Below are 17,105 nucleotides of genomic sequence, written 5' to 3' on the forward strand. Positions count from 1 at the left end.
GTACCCTTTATTTACAATCCCATTTATGTGATTACCCCAATGAAGATATTTCCTTATATTAACACCTAGATACTTACAATGATCCCCAAAAGGAACTTTCATCCCATCAACACAGTAATTAAAACTGAGAGGACTTTTCCTATTTGTGAAACTCACAACCTGACTTTTAGCCCCGTTTATCAACATACCATTGCCTGCTGTCCATCTCACAATATTTTCGAGGTCACATTGCAGTTGCTGACAATCTTGTAACTTATTTATCACTCTATAGAGAATAACATCATCCGCAAAAAGCCTTACATCCGATTCCACTCCTTTACTCATATCATTTATATATATAAGAAAACATAAAGGTCCGATAACACTGCCCTGAGGAACTCCCCTCTCAACTATTACAGGGTCAGACAAAGCTTCACCTACTCTAACTCTCTGAGATCTATTTTCTAGAAATATAGCAACCCATTCAGTCACTCTTTTGTCTAATCCAATTGCACTCATTTTTGCCAGTAGTCTCCCATGATCCACCCTATCAAATGCTTTAGACATGTCAATCGCGATACAGTCCATTTGACCTCCAGAATCCAAGATATCTGCTATATCTTGCTGGAATCCTACAAGTTGAGCTTCAGTGGAATAACCTTTCCTAAAACCGAATTGCCTTCTATCGAACCAGTTATTAATTTCACAAACATGTCTAATATAATCAGAAAGAATGCCTTCCCAAAGCTTACATACAATGCATGTCAAACTTACTGGCCTGTAATTTTCAGCTTTATGTCTATCACCCTTTCCTTTATACACAGGGGCTACTATAGCAACTCTCCATTCATCTGGTATAGCTCCTTCGGCCAAACAATAATCAGATAAGTACTTCAGATATGGTACTATATCCCAACCCATTGTCTTTAGTATATCCCCAGAAATCTGATCAATTCCAGCCGCTTTTCTAGTTTTCAACTTTTGTATCTTATTGTAAATGTCATTGTTATCATATGTAAATTTTATTACTTCTTTGGCCTTAGTCTCCTCCTCTATCTCGACATTGATTCGGTTTTAGGAAAGGTTATTCCACTGAAGCTCAACTTGTAGGATTCCAGCAAGATATAGCAGATAATGTCGAGATACAGGAGGAGACTAAGGCCAAAGAAGTAATAAAATTTACATATGATAACAATGACATTTACAATAAGATACAAAAGTTGAAAACTAGAAAAGCGGCTGGAATTGATCAGATTTCTGGGGATATACTAAAGACAATGGGTTGGGATATAGTACCATATCTGAAGTACTTATTTGATTATTGTTTGGTCGGAGGAGTTATACCAGATGAATGGAGAGATGCTATAGTAGCCCCTGTGTATCAAGGAAAGGGTGATAGACATAAAGCTGAAAATTACAGGCCAGTAAGTTTGACATGCATTGTATGTAAGCTTTGGGAAGGAATTCTTTCTGATTATATTAGACATGTTTGCGAAATTAATAACTGGTTCGATAGAAGGCAATTCGGTTTTAGGAAAGGTTATTCCACTGAAGCTCAACTTGTAGGATTCCAGCAAGATATAGCAGATATCTTGGATTCTGGAGGTCAAATGGACTGTATCGCGATTGACATGTCTAAAGCATTTGATAGGGTGGATCATGGGAGACTACTGGCAAAAATGAGTGCAATTGGACTAGACAAAAGAGTGACTGAAGGGTTGCTACATTTCTTGAAAATAGATCTCAGAGAATTAGAGTAGGTGAAACTTTATCTGACCCTGTAATAATTAAGAGGGGAATTCCTCAAGGCAGTATTATCGGACCTTTATGTTTTCTTATATATATAAATGATATGAGTAAAGGAATGGAATCGGAGGTAAGGCTTTTTGCGGATGATGTTATTCTCTATAGAGTGATAAATAAGTTACAAGATTGTCAGCAACTGCAACGTGACCTCGAACATGTTGTGAGATGGACAGCAGGCAATGGTATGTTGATAAACGGGGTTAAAAGTCAGGTTGTGAGTTTCACAAATAGGAAAAGTCCTCTCAGTTTTAATTACTGTGTTGATGGGATGAAAGTTCCTTTTGGGGATCATTGTAGGTATCTGGGTGTTAATATAAGGAAAGATCTTCATTGGGGTAATCACATAAATGGGATTGTAAATAAAGGGTACCGATCTCTGCACATGGTTATGAGGGTGTTTAGGGGTTGTAGTAAGGATGTAAAGGAGAGTGCATATAAGTCTCTGGCAAGACCACAACTAGAGTATGGTTTCAGTGTATGGGACCCTCACCAGGATTACCTGATTCAAGAACTGGAAAAAATCCAAAGAAAAGCAGCTCGATTTGTTCTGGGTGATTTCCGACAAAAGAGTAGTGTTACAAAAATGTTGCAATGTTTGGGTTGGGAAGAATTGAGAGAAAGAAGAAGAGCTGCTCGACTAAGTGGTATGTTCTGAGCTGTCAGCGGAGAGATGGCGTGGAATGACATTAGTAGACGAATAAGTTTGAATGGCGTTTATAAAAGTAGGTAAGATCACAATATGAAGATAAAGTTAGAATTCAAGAGGACAAACTGGGGCAAATATTCATTTATAGGAAGGGGAGTTAGGGATTGGAATAACTTACCAAGGGAGATGTTCAATAAATTTCCAATTTCTTTGAAATCATTTAGGAAAAGGCTAGGAAAGCAACAGATAGGGAATCTGCCACCTGGGCGACTGCCCTAAATGCAGATCAGTATTGATTGATTGATTGATATTGATTCCATCCAATTGGTGAAATGATCTATACATGTGAGGCAGTAGAGATAGCCATCAGAAGGTGGAAGGGGTGTTTATTCACACTCCTGAAGATGTACCCTTTTTTCAAAAGTGAACAACTGACAAATGAACTTGTGAATGTGTACTCTGATGAAGCTAAACATCTACCTCACAAATACTGCTAAAATATATGTTGGATAATGGCCTGGACAAGGTTTACAAACAAACAACACGTTTGGTTCGTTTAGTTCTCACATTTCCAGTGAGAACATGTTCGAGTGAAAGAAGTATGAGTGTGCTAAAACGCATAAAAACCTTCCTGAGGAATTCAATGACAAACAGTGGACTATGTAATTTAAGTACACATGCGATAGAGAAATCTCTATTGCACGAACTGTCAAATAACCAGAGCTTCAGAGACCGCGTCATTGATACATTTGCAGAGAGAAAGGAGCGCCGCATACACTTGCTTTATGAAAGAATTTAAGGTAAGCTTGAACAATATTCTTAGACTCCCCAAGTAATATAGCTAGCTTCGCCACTGGTTTATTTAAAGCACCACATAATTTACAATTTGGAATATTTTGACTTTAAACTTGCAGGAAATGTTGAGGATGGTATATGCTTACTACCAACAATGATTACAATACATTTAAGTTTCAAAATATATTTGGAAAAAAAAATCTGAACACTTTGAAACAAAAATTCAAAATTAAAATTACAGATAAAATGTGGTAATTCCTCTGCAATGCAAACACAGAAAATTAGAAAAGTATCTGTTCAGTAGTTCAGTAGGTAATTACCGTTATGTAACTGGCAATTGTCACATGACCAGAGAAACACATGAAATTCAGAAATCCAATGTGTGTAAATAAATTAACAAATGAGCCACATAATGACAAAATTAGAAACTATGTTCTTTACTCTATGGAAACAAAATGTAAGATATTATCATCTACCATTCATAATCGTGCTAAATGCAGATAGTAATGACAATATATCGTTGCTGGCACTTCACGCACAAGTACCAAACGACAATATACCGTTGTCTCGCATTCCAAACTTTAAAATTCAAGTTGAATGTACTTGATACATACAGTGTTAGACCTTGTTTTAAATGTTTATTTTGTTTGTGCACACCATCGTGTAGACCAGGCCTTTCCAACTCGAGCACTTAGTGCTGGGGCGCCCCAGCATGGCACTCAGCAGCACCGTTCCCCTCCTTCCCCACCTACTCCACGCAGTACATTGCATTTTACATCAAGAACAATTATGTGAAAAAAACTTTTGTAACTTTAATTCTGTTATGGATACTGTGTCAAAATGTGTAAATTTCTGCAAAAAGCAAGGTTTGAACCATCGGCAATTCAAAAAACTTTTGAACAATCTCGGGGCAGACCTTTTATCGTATCGTGCGCTGGTTAAGTTGTGCAAAAGTGCTAGCAACCTTCTTTGCAATAATTGAAGAAATTGCTCTGTTCATGGAGATGAAAGGTTCTCCACAACCAACTTTGCGGAATAAACAATGGGCAGCTGATCTCGCTTTCTTGGTGGGCAGAACTTATTATTTGAATTATTTAAATATTTCATTGCAAGGGAGAAACAAACTGATTAGCACCATGTGTGATAGAATTAAGGCTTTCAAAATGCAGAGTTTGTTATTGAAAAGTCAGCTTGTAGCCGGAAATTTTGTCAATTTTTTTCACTAAAATCATTACATTTGTCTACTTACGAAAATCTTAGAGACTATCAGACGTCGTTACAGACTTTGCACTATGAATTCAATGCCCAATTCAAAGAAATGAATGATATGGCACCTCAACTTGAAATATTCATGAACTCATTTTTAGCGCGTTCTGAAAAATCACCATCATATTTGCAAACAGGGCTGATAAAACTACAGTGCAACGCAATCCTAAAGGAGAGGTACTACCACTACAATGGCGATTTAATTTCCATTTACAAAGGTGTTCATCCACAAGAATTTCCCCACACTTCATGCACTTGCCTTAAAATTTATGTCAATGTTTGGCACAACTTATGCATGTGAAGAGATGTTTTCAATTCTGAATTTAAATAAATGTAATAACTAGGACTTCTCTGTCTGATGTTTGTCTTAGAGACTGTGCTTAGAATTTCTACTGCCAAATCGATTGTGCCCAATATTGGTAAATTAGTTGCCGCAAAACGATAAGAACAATCGACTTAAACGCTAAATGTACATTAAGGCAAACGCAATGTTTGTACAGAATAAATTGTTTGTGTTCACAGAATTGTCATAAATAATATTGTTTTCGTAAGCTGCGCGCTTACTTGATGACCTGTGGTTCTGCCTCTGCCACTTGCCCAACTTCTCGCCGGGGCTGCTGCCGGGACAGGCCGGGGCCAAGGGAGCACCTCAGTTGGTGTAGACAATGTCTTATTTATGGCTACTTTAATTTAGACTATTTGAACAGCTGAAGATGGCTATTAGGAGCTGAAACATGTATTGTGTTTTTTGTAAATACGGTATAATAGATCACCAAGAGTGATTGCAAGGAGGTATTGATTTGATGGATCTCCCCAACCATTATAATTTTAAATCTGAAGCAGTTGTCAAAGAATGGTTTCCTGCACTTCTTCCAGGAATGGCAAAGGTGGTGGGACAGGTGGGGTGGGGACTATTTTGAAGGGAACAAAAGTTTGAATATGTAATCTTTTGAAATGAAGTGTTGGAAGTAATAGTGCCGGTCTTTATTGAACAGACTATGTACAATATTGTTTACATTGTGTAAACTTGTCAATGATTATGAACAAGTGTCACAAATTGTATGAATCTTGAAGTCTGTTATTGACACTCAGATAGATTTTTAGAAAGTTTTCTGTACTTAAATACAGCCAGGTATATGTGTACAACAAATAAAGAAACCAGAATGAAAATAAATATGCCATTAGCGGTACTAGGAGAAATGTTAGGACTTTGTCGCATGGGAACGTGTTGTTTCTCTTACGAAATCCTGTCCAGTGCTGTGTAACATGTTTTAACAAGTGCAGTAATATTAGAGCCATTCAAGAAGAATATAAAATGAAAACTGCTGAAAGAATCATAAAGCAATATTGGCTGCAGAAGAAGGTGTGGTCCCTATAAGAGTGCTGAGGTCCTAAACTCACCAGTGGAGGAACATGGGTGCACACCACGTGACGACAGAGCGAGCATGCGTACCTGTTGATCGTCCACTGCACCCAGTTGTGCTGGCAACAGTGAAATTCAGGCTTCAAAAGAAGAGCAAAAGTGTGCAGAGCATTTCCTGACTGCAGAAGGAGTAAGGGGAATGAATATATTCATCAAAGAATGGCACAACTGTATGGAGAGCACTGCGTGTCCGGGTCAAGGCGTGGCGCAAGCGACTCGCGGAAGAACGGACGTCACTGGCCGATAATGCACCACCTGGAACGCCACACCGCATTACCTATGCCATTGTCCATCAGGTGGATGCCCTCGTTATACAAGACCAGCGATTTAGAGTAGAAGCCCTTGCCACAGAGGTCGGAGTGAGCATCGGCAGTGTTCACGCCATCATTAAGGACAGATTAACATTTTGCTAAAAGTGTGCCCAGTATTCAACCAGCACAGGAATAAACCTCTCTCTTGAACATCTGCTGCGCTGAGCCCAGGAAGGGGATGAGCTCCTGTCATGAGTGGTCGCTGGAGGCAAGATAGTGTGTCATCACTTCGAACCCGAGTCAAAATGACAAAGTCTCCAGTGAAAGCATGCAGGATCACTGCAACCCAAAAGAGATCCAAGGTGAGCTAAAAAGGCCCTGAGAGGTAAAGAATTTCCTTCAGACATTGAAGTCAAGCAGTACGTTCGGAACTGGTTCACAACGCAGCCCCATGTATCTTATGAGACGGGCATTCACCGCCTTGTGTCGCAGTGGCTCAACAGTGCTGGGCTGTATTTTTGAAATAACGGTACAGGTTTTCATTTTATAGCCTCTGGTTTGTTTCTTTTAGAATGGCTCTTATACATAAGTGAAAACAGCAGAGAAATCTGAAAGTGCTGACTTCAGAGAGGAGGAAGATGAGATCTATTTAATCAGAGATGCCAACTTTCGAGGAAGGCAATTCATAATGCAACCCTTAGGGCACGGGGGGGGGGCAGCGGTGGCGGCGGCCGTAGATTTTGTTTCCCCGAGATCTTACTAACTTACATATCATTGAAAATCAATTAACATACAATTCAACCAGATGTAACATATTCAATGGCTGGCATAAAAAGAGTGTACGATTCTAACCTGCTAAAGTAACAGGTCATCTGCAGTAGATATCCGAGTGGAGGATGAAGGATCATTTCTTTTGTTGAGTGCTGTAGTTACTCCGTTACCAGCTTCTTGTTCCTGTTTTGTAAACGTGCACTGGTGACGTGCTTTTAACAGTTCGGAATTCATATTAGAACGGAATTGTCTTGTTCTTCCTTATCATGCGCATCTGAATAATCGCGGCTACACACACTAAAAAACACGTGTGAATGAGATTTTGAGGAACGCAGTAAACAGGGCCATGCTTTCGAGTATTCCTCCCTAAATTGTTTGAACAATTTTTCATTTATTACTAATGTCACTAGTCATGGTAATGTAATCACACCTATTTTCCGGCAATAGAAATCGCTTCATTATTTCAAACCTTTTGTATTTCATAACACACGATTAGCATATATCCTAGAAGAGCAATATATGTAAATTTGGCAAAAAAAATCGCAATAAATACTTCTTCAACAGTCACGCACACAGTATTCACAATTAAACGGAGTTTGTCACCACTTTGCCGCCAAGACAAAGACAAAAGAACTCTCATACTTGCATGGAAGTCTGATCATGTGACGAACGAAGACAACAATTCCGCAAGATATACCACTTCACAGGTGCCTATATTTCCGGTACTGAAAGCACACACTGCATTCGGCGTGTGAAAACTCGAAATATTCTCAAACAAGGGACAGGAAAGGGGTATAAATATTTACTGAGAAATCTGAAAATAATATTCTGAGAATTCAAGCTGTAATGGCATTCCTTGTGCATCCTTTTGAACACTTCTGACACTTAGATTTTGAAATCAACAGAGAATCGTAATTTGTAGTGTGTGATTCGTAAAGACTTAATTATGATGGGTGATTCGTAAGTATTACGACTGAATCAGAATAGTTGGCATCTCTGATTTATATTGAATGGTATCACTTTCCTTTCCATCCAGTCGCAACTCTCAGGTTTTCTCGCCTTAGCCATTCCTCATTGGGAATTGGCTGCACTGGACAAGCACAGAAGATGGAAAGGTTTGACCCTTCTTCCTAGCTTGGTGTCTTTGATGAATAAACTTCCTGTTAGATTTGCCTTTCCAGTGAATTAAACATGACCGAGGCAGATCAATAGGATCCCTGTGTCTTAGTTCGCCTAAATATTCCAAGAAAGCCGACCAGGTTGAGGACGACACACAGACACACTAAAATTAGAATATTGAACAACAGGTTCTCGGGATGATATCCGTACTCCTGTAACACTTGTTGACCGTCAGCATAACAGGGAAGGCTGGTGTCATCGTAGCATTCTGTTGATAAAACATAAGAGTATACACGTTTTAAACATGGAAATATCAGTTCAGCAAGATCACACTTAAACAGATTGATATATAATATATAACCTTCACAAGTTGGCCATCTTACTAATATAAATGATCAGTTCTACAATTTAAACATCTTGAAAAAATCATCACACACAACTCAAACAAGAAAGAAATATGGATCAATAGAACTAATAAAGAGAAAAAAGCCCAATTTCTAACGTCGTCAATGTATAATAAGAAATGTCTGTTGATAGATACTAGGATTCAGCACAATAAAACTGTAATTCTCCCAGAAGCCACTTAAGCTTGTGAGTTCCAAATTAAAAACAAAAGAACTGATTAGCTCCTCAAAACTGAAAGAGGAATCATCAGAAATTGAATGAATAAAAGATACCAGGTCGAAGGAGTCTGGAGGATCCTTCCTAATGAAACTGTCTATCGAGAGATTGACCCACTCACCAGCACAGTGAAGAAGAAAAGAATCTCCTATTTCTTTCACATGTTGCGACTGCCAGGAAATCGGCTTTTACGACAACTAGCGGTGAGATATCTTGGAAAGAAGACAGGACAGTGCATCCATAAAATTCAGCAAGATCTCAAAGCAACTGGACCGTGATAGCAGATGCAGACAACAAAAATAAAATTAAGACCCTTCTTAAGACTCACAAATTTTCAGCAGAAACGACACACAGAAGGGCTGTAGCGATTTTAGAAAAATTAAGAAAATTATGATCAGAACGAATGACAAGGTACTGGGCAGATATCAGAAAAATCAAACGGTACAACTTTCAGAGAGAAAGTGAACATGGAATGACTCAAGTGGTCCAATGTGGCCGATGAAAGGGTAACGTTGCAAAAATGTTGTAAAATTTGGGCTGGGTATGTTCCGAGCTGTCAGTGGAGAGATGGCGTGGAATGATATTAGTAGACGAATAAGTTTGAGTGGTGTCTTTAAAAGAAGGAAAGATCATAATATGAGGATAAAGTTGGAATCCTAGAGCACATATTTGTTTATAGGAAGGGGAGTTAGGGGTTGGAATAACTTACCAACGGAGATGTTCAATAAATTTCAGATTTCTTTGCAATCATTTAAGAAAAGGCTGATAAGGGAGACTGCCTCCTGGGCGACTGCCCTAAGTGCAGATCAGAAGTGATTGATATAAACTCAAACAATACCGAGCAGGTGGCTGCATGGTTTGGGTCACACACCTGTCGGCTTGCATCCGGGAGATAGTGGGTTCAGCAGCCCTGAAGATGGTTTTCTGTGGTTTCCCATTTTCAGATCAGACAAATGCTGGGGCAGTTCCTCAATTAATGCCACAGTCGCTTCCTTCCCACTCCTAGCCCTTTCCTGTCCCATCGTTGCCTGAAGACCTATCTGTGTCGGTGCTACGCAAAGCAAATAAATAAAAAATTAAAATATTTATTTCTTTGCTCTCTTTACTCAGCTTTCTTCTTATCCTACACTTCTTACATAAAGGCTGAAGATCTGCAGTGAGTGTTGATGCATATGGAACTGCAACATATGTACAAAATGTCTCCCTGATTGCCACAAGCACAAGAGATGTAATCAAGACAGGAGATGTTACAGTCATCAATATCTATAAACCTCCTGCTTCCACCCACATGCCATTCGACCATATCCTCACCCAGCTGTCTATCTAGATGATTTTAACAGCCATCATGAGCAATGGGGATATTCTGAGACTGATTTCAATGGGGATGCTTTAATTTCATGGGCTGAAGAGCACAATTTCTATCTTCTTTATGACTCTAAAGATCAGCTGCTTGGAGGAGAGAGTATAATCCTCATTTATGCTACATGTAGCTGCCTCTGTGGATCAGCGGTAGAGTGTCGGCCTCCGGATCCCAAGATAGCGGGTTCAAACCCGGCAGAGGTAGTCAGATTTTTGAAGGGCGGAAAGAAGTCCATTCGACACTCCATGTTGTACGATGTCGGCGTGTAAAAGATATCTGGTGACACATTTGGTGTTTACCCGACAAAATTCATTAAATCTCAGCCATAGAAGCCCAAGAGAGTTTCGGTGTACTCGGTCTGCCATCTAGTGGGGGGCCTAGAGTAAAACGGAACATCGAAATTGACGAGCAGACAGGCAGATGGCGTCAAATTGAAATGTCTGCACACGGTAGCTGAGGCCATACGATTATTATTATTATTATTATTATTATTATTATTATTATTATTATTATTATTATTATTATTATTATTATTATTATTATTATTATTATTATTATGCTACATGGCTACTGACTACAACACTATACCTCTACCAACCATATGAAGAGTTCTCCCTGTTTTTTCCCATAGCTAACATCGAGCAGTCGTAGTGGAAATTGGAATTAAAGTTCCAATAGTATCCTCAATTCTTCGTTCACGCTGGAACTTTCAGACAGCAAATTGGATTGGCTATGCTGAATGCCTTGATAAGTGCCTAGGATGGATTCCACCTGTAAAAGACAACTATACTCCGCATGGCCTTACTTCTAAACTGAAGTTTCGCAAAACAAATGAGCATCGCCTTTCCTCTGTTGCCAGCGCTCTACTGCCGTGAGAACAGCTGATGCAATATGACCGCGGTAAACAGCCCTTTTAAATTGTAATACAGTACTCAGAAAAACGAATGAATATGGATTGAAAACAAATTCACAAGAACTACACTTTCTAACAATATCTGGCACTAAAAGAGAATATATTATTAACAATAAAAGAGAATGAGGAAATAACACATCACTAACAGCTAATGGCTGGCACAGAAAGGAGGTTATGGCCTACAAAGGGAACACTCTACTGATCTCAGAGTCACTGGAACCCTCCAACATTATGAAAAACACACTAAATATTGGAGGAAAATGCAAAAGATCGCGAACCGTATCGAATACCATACACACTGAGCGAGATAGGTTAACCACGTGGTGAATGTAAATATTAGAGTTGGCAACTAGGCTCTGCCGATATAAATCGATATGAATGGCAGCTTGGGATTGGTTTGATGTCTATGCTTCAGCGCATAACCACCAGACAGAGCCAAAATCTGGTGAAACGTCAATTTAGAAGTAGAGCCGTACGGAGTATGCAAGAGATTTATTGGTACTATAAAAAGCACAGCAAAGAAGTTCATACCTAGAGGCTACCAAAAGGAATATATGCCTGGTTGGAATGAAAACAGTGATGTTCTCTACCAAGAGTTCCTTACAACTGGTGACCCGTGCATAGCAGATCAATTACTCCACAGAGTGAATGCTGTCCACAGACAGAAATGGACAGAAACGGTTGAAAGCCTTGACTTCAAACGCTCAGGTGGAAAAGCAAGGTCCTTTCTAAGAAAGCTAGGAGGGAGCTGTCGGGTAGATAAATAGTTCTCCAATAACTCCTGCTACAGTTGTGTTGTAACCAAGGTTGAAGTTTACAGAACACAACTTTATTTGCTTCACTTTATAATATTTACACAAATAACTGAAATTTATTTTGAAGCAAAAAGGAATATTGAATCTTGAGAAAAGTCTATCTTTATACAATATGTACAGGTTTGCAGTCTTTATATACACTTCTATCTCGAAAAGATAGTCTTTGTGAATTGACACGTTGATAGTCGAGAACTATCTGGCACACTAACATAAATGTTCATGAGAGTCCTTGTTTGTTGAAGTGCCTGAATTCCTAAAAAGGAAGTTCAATTGATTGAAGAAATTCCACCTAGCGAAACTAAGGGAGCTTGCATAAATTAGGGAATGAAAATGGCTTGTAAAAGAATTACGGAACATAGGCAGCGGAAACAGGTAAGGGAGCGGTGACCAGAGGTGAAACCTCGTACTGCCAGAAATTCAGTCCACCTGGTCGAAGCACATTTTCAAGAGGAGTAGCCTCCGTGCTCGACGTAGGGTGTATTCTGGAGCTGGACACCGGGGCAAGTGGGCAAGTGAGCCGGCAGGGAGCTCCTATTTATAGTACACTCGATGGTCAGGCACGCGCACTGAGGGCTGCGCGTCGAAGCTAGCAGAATGATACACAGGCGCGCGTGCAGCTGGCTGGCTGAGCGAGAAGGGAGCGCCGGACATACAACAAGTTGTAACACTGATTGTGGCCAACTCAAAAGCTCCAGAAGATCGGGATCATACAAATATACAATACACAACTTAGAGCATCTCATTTGTATTTCTGTACCCAGATTTTTTAATGTATTTGTGTACTTGTATTATATATGGCTCACCTATAGTCACTCATAATATTTCACTTTCATATGCAACATTTCTAGCACCATGGCACTTTGCCTAATTCAACCACACATCATAGTATTAATTGTATATTTGTTTCATACTGTTTTTCTCCTCATTAGAAACATGTTTTAGGAATTCGTCAAATATTGTGTATTGTTGTAATATGGCTGATGATGACCCCAAGTAGGGTTGAAACTAGTTCCAAGCAACCCACGCAGTGTAAATAAAACTATGTATTGAATAGGTGGAAAATCTTTATGTTTATAATTTATATGTAATCTCAGTTCAATACCAATATAAATGGTCCATTATTGGACATTATAAATTTTCCAGCTAACTCATTCCTGTTTGCCAGCGTTTTGCCCCCGTGTGCTAGGCTGGGCTCATCAGTTGGTACCTAGCACACCTACCAAGACGCTGGCTAGTGCATACCGTGGAGGCCACTGCGTAGGCTAATTGTAGCCACCGGCGTGCCAATGTACTATGAGAGACTTTGTCTCCTTATCAAAAATTGATGCCTGCTTGGCCATCAGATGATATAGATATCATCTCAGTTCAATACGGACCGGTAACATGAAGTTTATAACCCTTGATGAAACCGTAGCTGTACAGATCAGGTTTTGTCACTAACGACATTTATTGAGGCTGGCTTTCAAAAACAACTGAAAACCTCTGTGGCATTTATTGATTTGACTGCAGCTTATGATACTGTGTGGAAACAAGGACTTATCTTCAAATTACTACATGTTTTGCCATGTAAGAAGATTCCATGACTTATTGATAGCATGCTCACCAAGAGGAAGTTCCGTCTAATACTGGGAAATGGCACTAGCAGTGAGAAAATTCTAAACTATTGTCTTCCCCAAGGTTCTGTATTAGCTCTTCTGTTTTTCAACCTGTACATAGCTGATATACCTGAAACTAGCTCTAGGAAATTTGGACATGCTGATGATTGGGCTCTGGCAGTACAAGATAAATTCATGGAAAACACTGAAGAAATACTAACAGCTGATCTTACCACCTTGGGACAGTACTTTCACAAATGGAGATTACAACCAAATCAAAATAAAACCGAAGTTATATGTTTTCACTTTAACAACAAAATGGCCAATCGTGAAATGAAGGTTGAGTTTGAGAACACTTGTCTTGTCCACGACAGACATCCACAATATCTAGGGATTACTCATGACAGAACTCTGTCCTTCAAGAAACATCTTCAGAAAATGGCTGCTAAGTTACAATCAAGGAACAATATCTTACAGAAGCTGTGCGAAATCACCTGTGGATCATTAGCATCTAACCTACAGTCTTCAGTTCTTGGTCTTGTGTACTCTGCTGCACAATACTGCTCATCAATATGGCTGAACAGCAGTAACATCAAATTAATTGACACTCAGTTGAATCACACTATGCGTATGATATCAGGGACAATTAGATCTACTCCCACTTTCTGGCTACCTGTTCTATCGCATATTCCACCACCTCACCTCCATCGGGAAAATGCTCTCCTGGGGGATTATAAGAAAACAACGAACACCAGTCAGTTGCCAATCCATGGTGACATGAATGACGCTCTTATCAACAGGCTAAAATCTAGACATCCACCTGTTAGAACAGCTAGAAACCTAGCAGACGCTAACTTTAATCTCCTTCAGGCTTGGAAGCAAGTATGGATATCCAGTGTTCCATCAGAATATCACAAACTACCATGGCTGAAAAATAAACCAGGTTTTTGATCTTCCACGGAAGACCTGGACAACCATCAACAGGATTCGCACTGGCCATGGCAGATGTGCCGACTCCCTCCATAAATGGGGAATACTTAATTTGGCAGCGTGCAGTTGTGGTGCTGTGAAACAAACAGTTCGGCACGCTGTGGAGCAGTGTCCTCTCACTGCCTACCAGGGAAACCATAGAGACTTTTTTCTGCTCTCACCTTTGTGTGTTGACTATGTAAATAACTTGAAACTATAAATATTATGTATTACTATCGTATTTATATGTAATGTGATGTGTTAGCCATACGCTAAATAAATAAATTCAGGTGGTGAATTAATTTGGAAAAGGCATGTTTACAACAGAAGGGCGTGTGCAGTGTTAAAGTGAATGTGGAAAGGAAGTTTGTTGAACAGCAGCACATTAAATGAGAAAAACATCTGAAAATTGTGACGAGTATGAAGAAAAAGTGTTCCCAGGTTCTTCAGAGGCAAAGTGCTAGTACTATGCAGGGGGTGCCAGAGTCGCTTTCCCATGCTAACTGCTCTGGAAGCTTGTGACGTCACTGTGAGGACACTTCTACAGCGTGTTCCAAGCACTAACAATAGTAAGCTGTCTTCGGTCAGCTGTTTGATTGTTTATTGAGTGAATTAGTACAATGTGTGAGTGAAGTTTACAATACGTGCTCTTATTTAGTACAAGGAAAAATTAGTAAAAGCAGGAATAACCGTGCTGCTGCAGAGTGTAAAAATATGGCCTATAAAACTGAGAATATAATTTATCATGGCTTTCCAAAAAATTATTACTTATGGGCTAAATGGATGTTATGGTGTCAAAGAGCTGATAAAATCAACCTTAACCTTTGCTAGAATTTCTTCTGCACACTTCTTCCCTCATAACTATGAACGGGACTAAAAAAAAAAAAACTGCTGGGTTTGCCATTAAAAAAAGTATTTTTTTTCTAACTGACGTGGAAATGACATTGATGCTACAAGTACAAGAAATGATGACAATCAGCTGACAACATTTGCACCATGTCGCGAACTTACAAGCTAGGTATTTCACAACAGTAGTTGCACGATCCAGGGAAACAAATTAAATAAATCAGGACTAATTTTCCCAAAGGAAGATCGTAGCAAGCGTGGAAACAGCTAGGCTAAACAGAGGTCAAGTGGATAGAAAGAGAAATAATGCTTACTGACTAAAATCATAATTCATTTTCGGATTACAACAACTTTATTGAGAGAAGGTTAAATAATAGTAATTAAATTTCAATTTCAGTCAGGCAAATAAAAGGGATAAAATTAAAAGATGGTAATTAAAGCTTAACCTCAAATTAAGAGAGGAAAATAAAGGGAAATTAAATTAATAAATCGTAATTAAAGATTAATTTCAAATTCCATGGAGTAAAATTGAAAGGAATTAAATTAATTATACGACCTTCTGGTTCTTTAAAATTAAAAACATGGAAACCAATTAAAATGAAAATAATCTGAGCTCACAAACCAGTACTTTCAAGAAATCTTCAGAGAGGGTAAACTGGGAATAGGAAACAACCCAAAGAAATGAACCCAAGAAAGGGGTACTTAATTGATCACTTTTTCCAAACCAGGTTTTCACACAACAAAATTTTTCAGAGTGAAAAATGTTCCTTAATAACCACTTCAACTGCAGAACCCGAGCAGTAACATGTGAAATCCACAATAAATAAATTCCACCAAAAACATAAGGAAGGAGTAAACAGATAAAATATTTAAGTGATCCACAGTTAAAACAAGTCGTCAAGGACCAAAATTATCCGCATTAAAATTTTAGTAAATCACGACAGCCAAGCATACGGAGAAATAATAGACGCATTACAGAATCACGTCTCATCCCAAGAGCCGAATTCAACAATCTCTCCGAAAAACGCCCGTCAGCTGTCTGCACGTAACAAAGAGCAGAGACGGCAAAAGACAAAAAAACAGGGGCAACGCCCACACTCATGTAAACACTGCTGTCATGGCAACGGGGTCACGTGACGAAGGACCACAAAATGGCTACCCACCCAGAAAGGAAAACAAACACACAGTCGAATGGTGAAAGAAACAATTTCCAACTCATAATGACTTCCCTGATGGGGATTTTCAGATTATAAGTATTTAACACGTTGAACAACATTACAACCAGTTACACAAAGCCCCAAATAATTGATAATTAATTTACAATTAAAAGGATCTAGATCACAGTCTTTCATTGGTAACGGCTGAATACTTTTCTTATCCACAAACATGATTTAGACAGTAAAATATTATCCTTTGAAGTACTTCATTAAGCCAAACGAAATTTAACTTGGGTATATCTGGTTCCCTTCTCACATCGTTAGATTTCCTGGTAACAAAGTGGATGCTTACTTACAGATTGTACTAAGGTCGTAGAGAAAAAAAATTAATTAAAGGAAATAGAACGGCGACAAGGACATCGCCCCTTGGCAATGTGATCACCCAGGGTCAATTACAACCCACATCCTTTCTTCTTTCTTCACTTAAAACCGGTCAAAAACCAACAGTAAACACAGAAGCAGCTCCGTCGTGTCTTCACTTTTCAAAACAAAACCAGTCGCCTATTATCGTGCGTGCAAGGAGTAAAAGTGAGTCTAGTTCCGTGGTTGCTCCTAGGTGGCAGCACAGACTCCACAGCATGCCTACCGAAAACCGGCGCTACAGTGGCGGACAGCGTAACTATTATCTCAAGACATAAGACACTCCAAGATCAATTTCCATGAGTCGAAATAATTATCAAATTTAGCCTTGATGAAAAGGCAACTTGGCAAGT

At 39.1% G+C, this 17,105-nt stretch overlaps 1 protein-coding gene across 3 annotated transcripts in view; it reads right to left on the reverse strand.

Moving 5' to 3' along the window:
* The window catches only part of LOC136882360 (protein scarlet), a 125,942-nt gene that overhangs the window by 24,784 nt on the left and 84,053 nt on the right, over positions 1-17,105 (reverse strand). For 2 of the 3 annotated variants that reach the window (XM_067154971.2, XM_067154968.2), the window contains one exon: positions 7,685-8,324. The exons of the other annotated variant lie outside the window; for it this stretch is intronic. In XM_067154971.2, coding sequence (XP_067011072.2) covers positions 8,143-8,324 — 182 coding nt within the window. In that variant the 3' untranslated portion in view covers positions 7,685-8,142. Of the gene's footprint in view, positions 1-7,684; positions 8,325-17,105 lie in introns of those variants that run through there. 3 annotated transcript variants of the gene reach the window in all.

Source organism: Anabrus simplex, chromosome 10 (assembly GCF_040414725.1).
Source record: "Anabrus simplex isolate iqAnaSimp1 chromosome 10, ASM4041472v1, whole genome shotgun sequence".
Classification (NCBI taxonomy): Eukaryota; Metazoa; Arthropoda; class Insecta; order Orthoptera; family Tettigoniidae; genus Anabrus; species Anabrus simplex.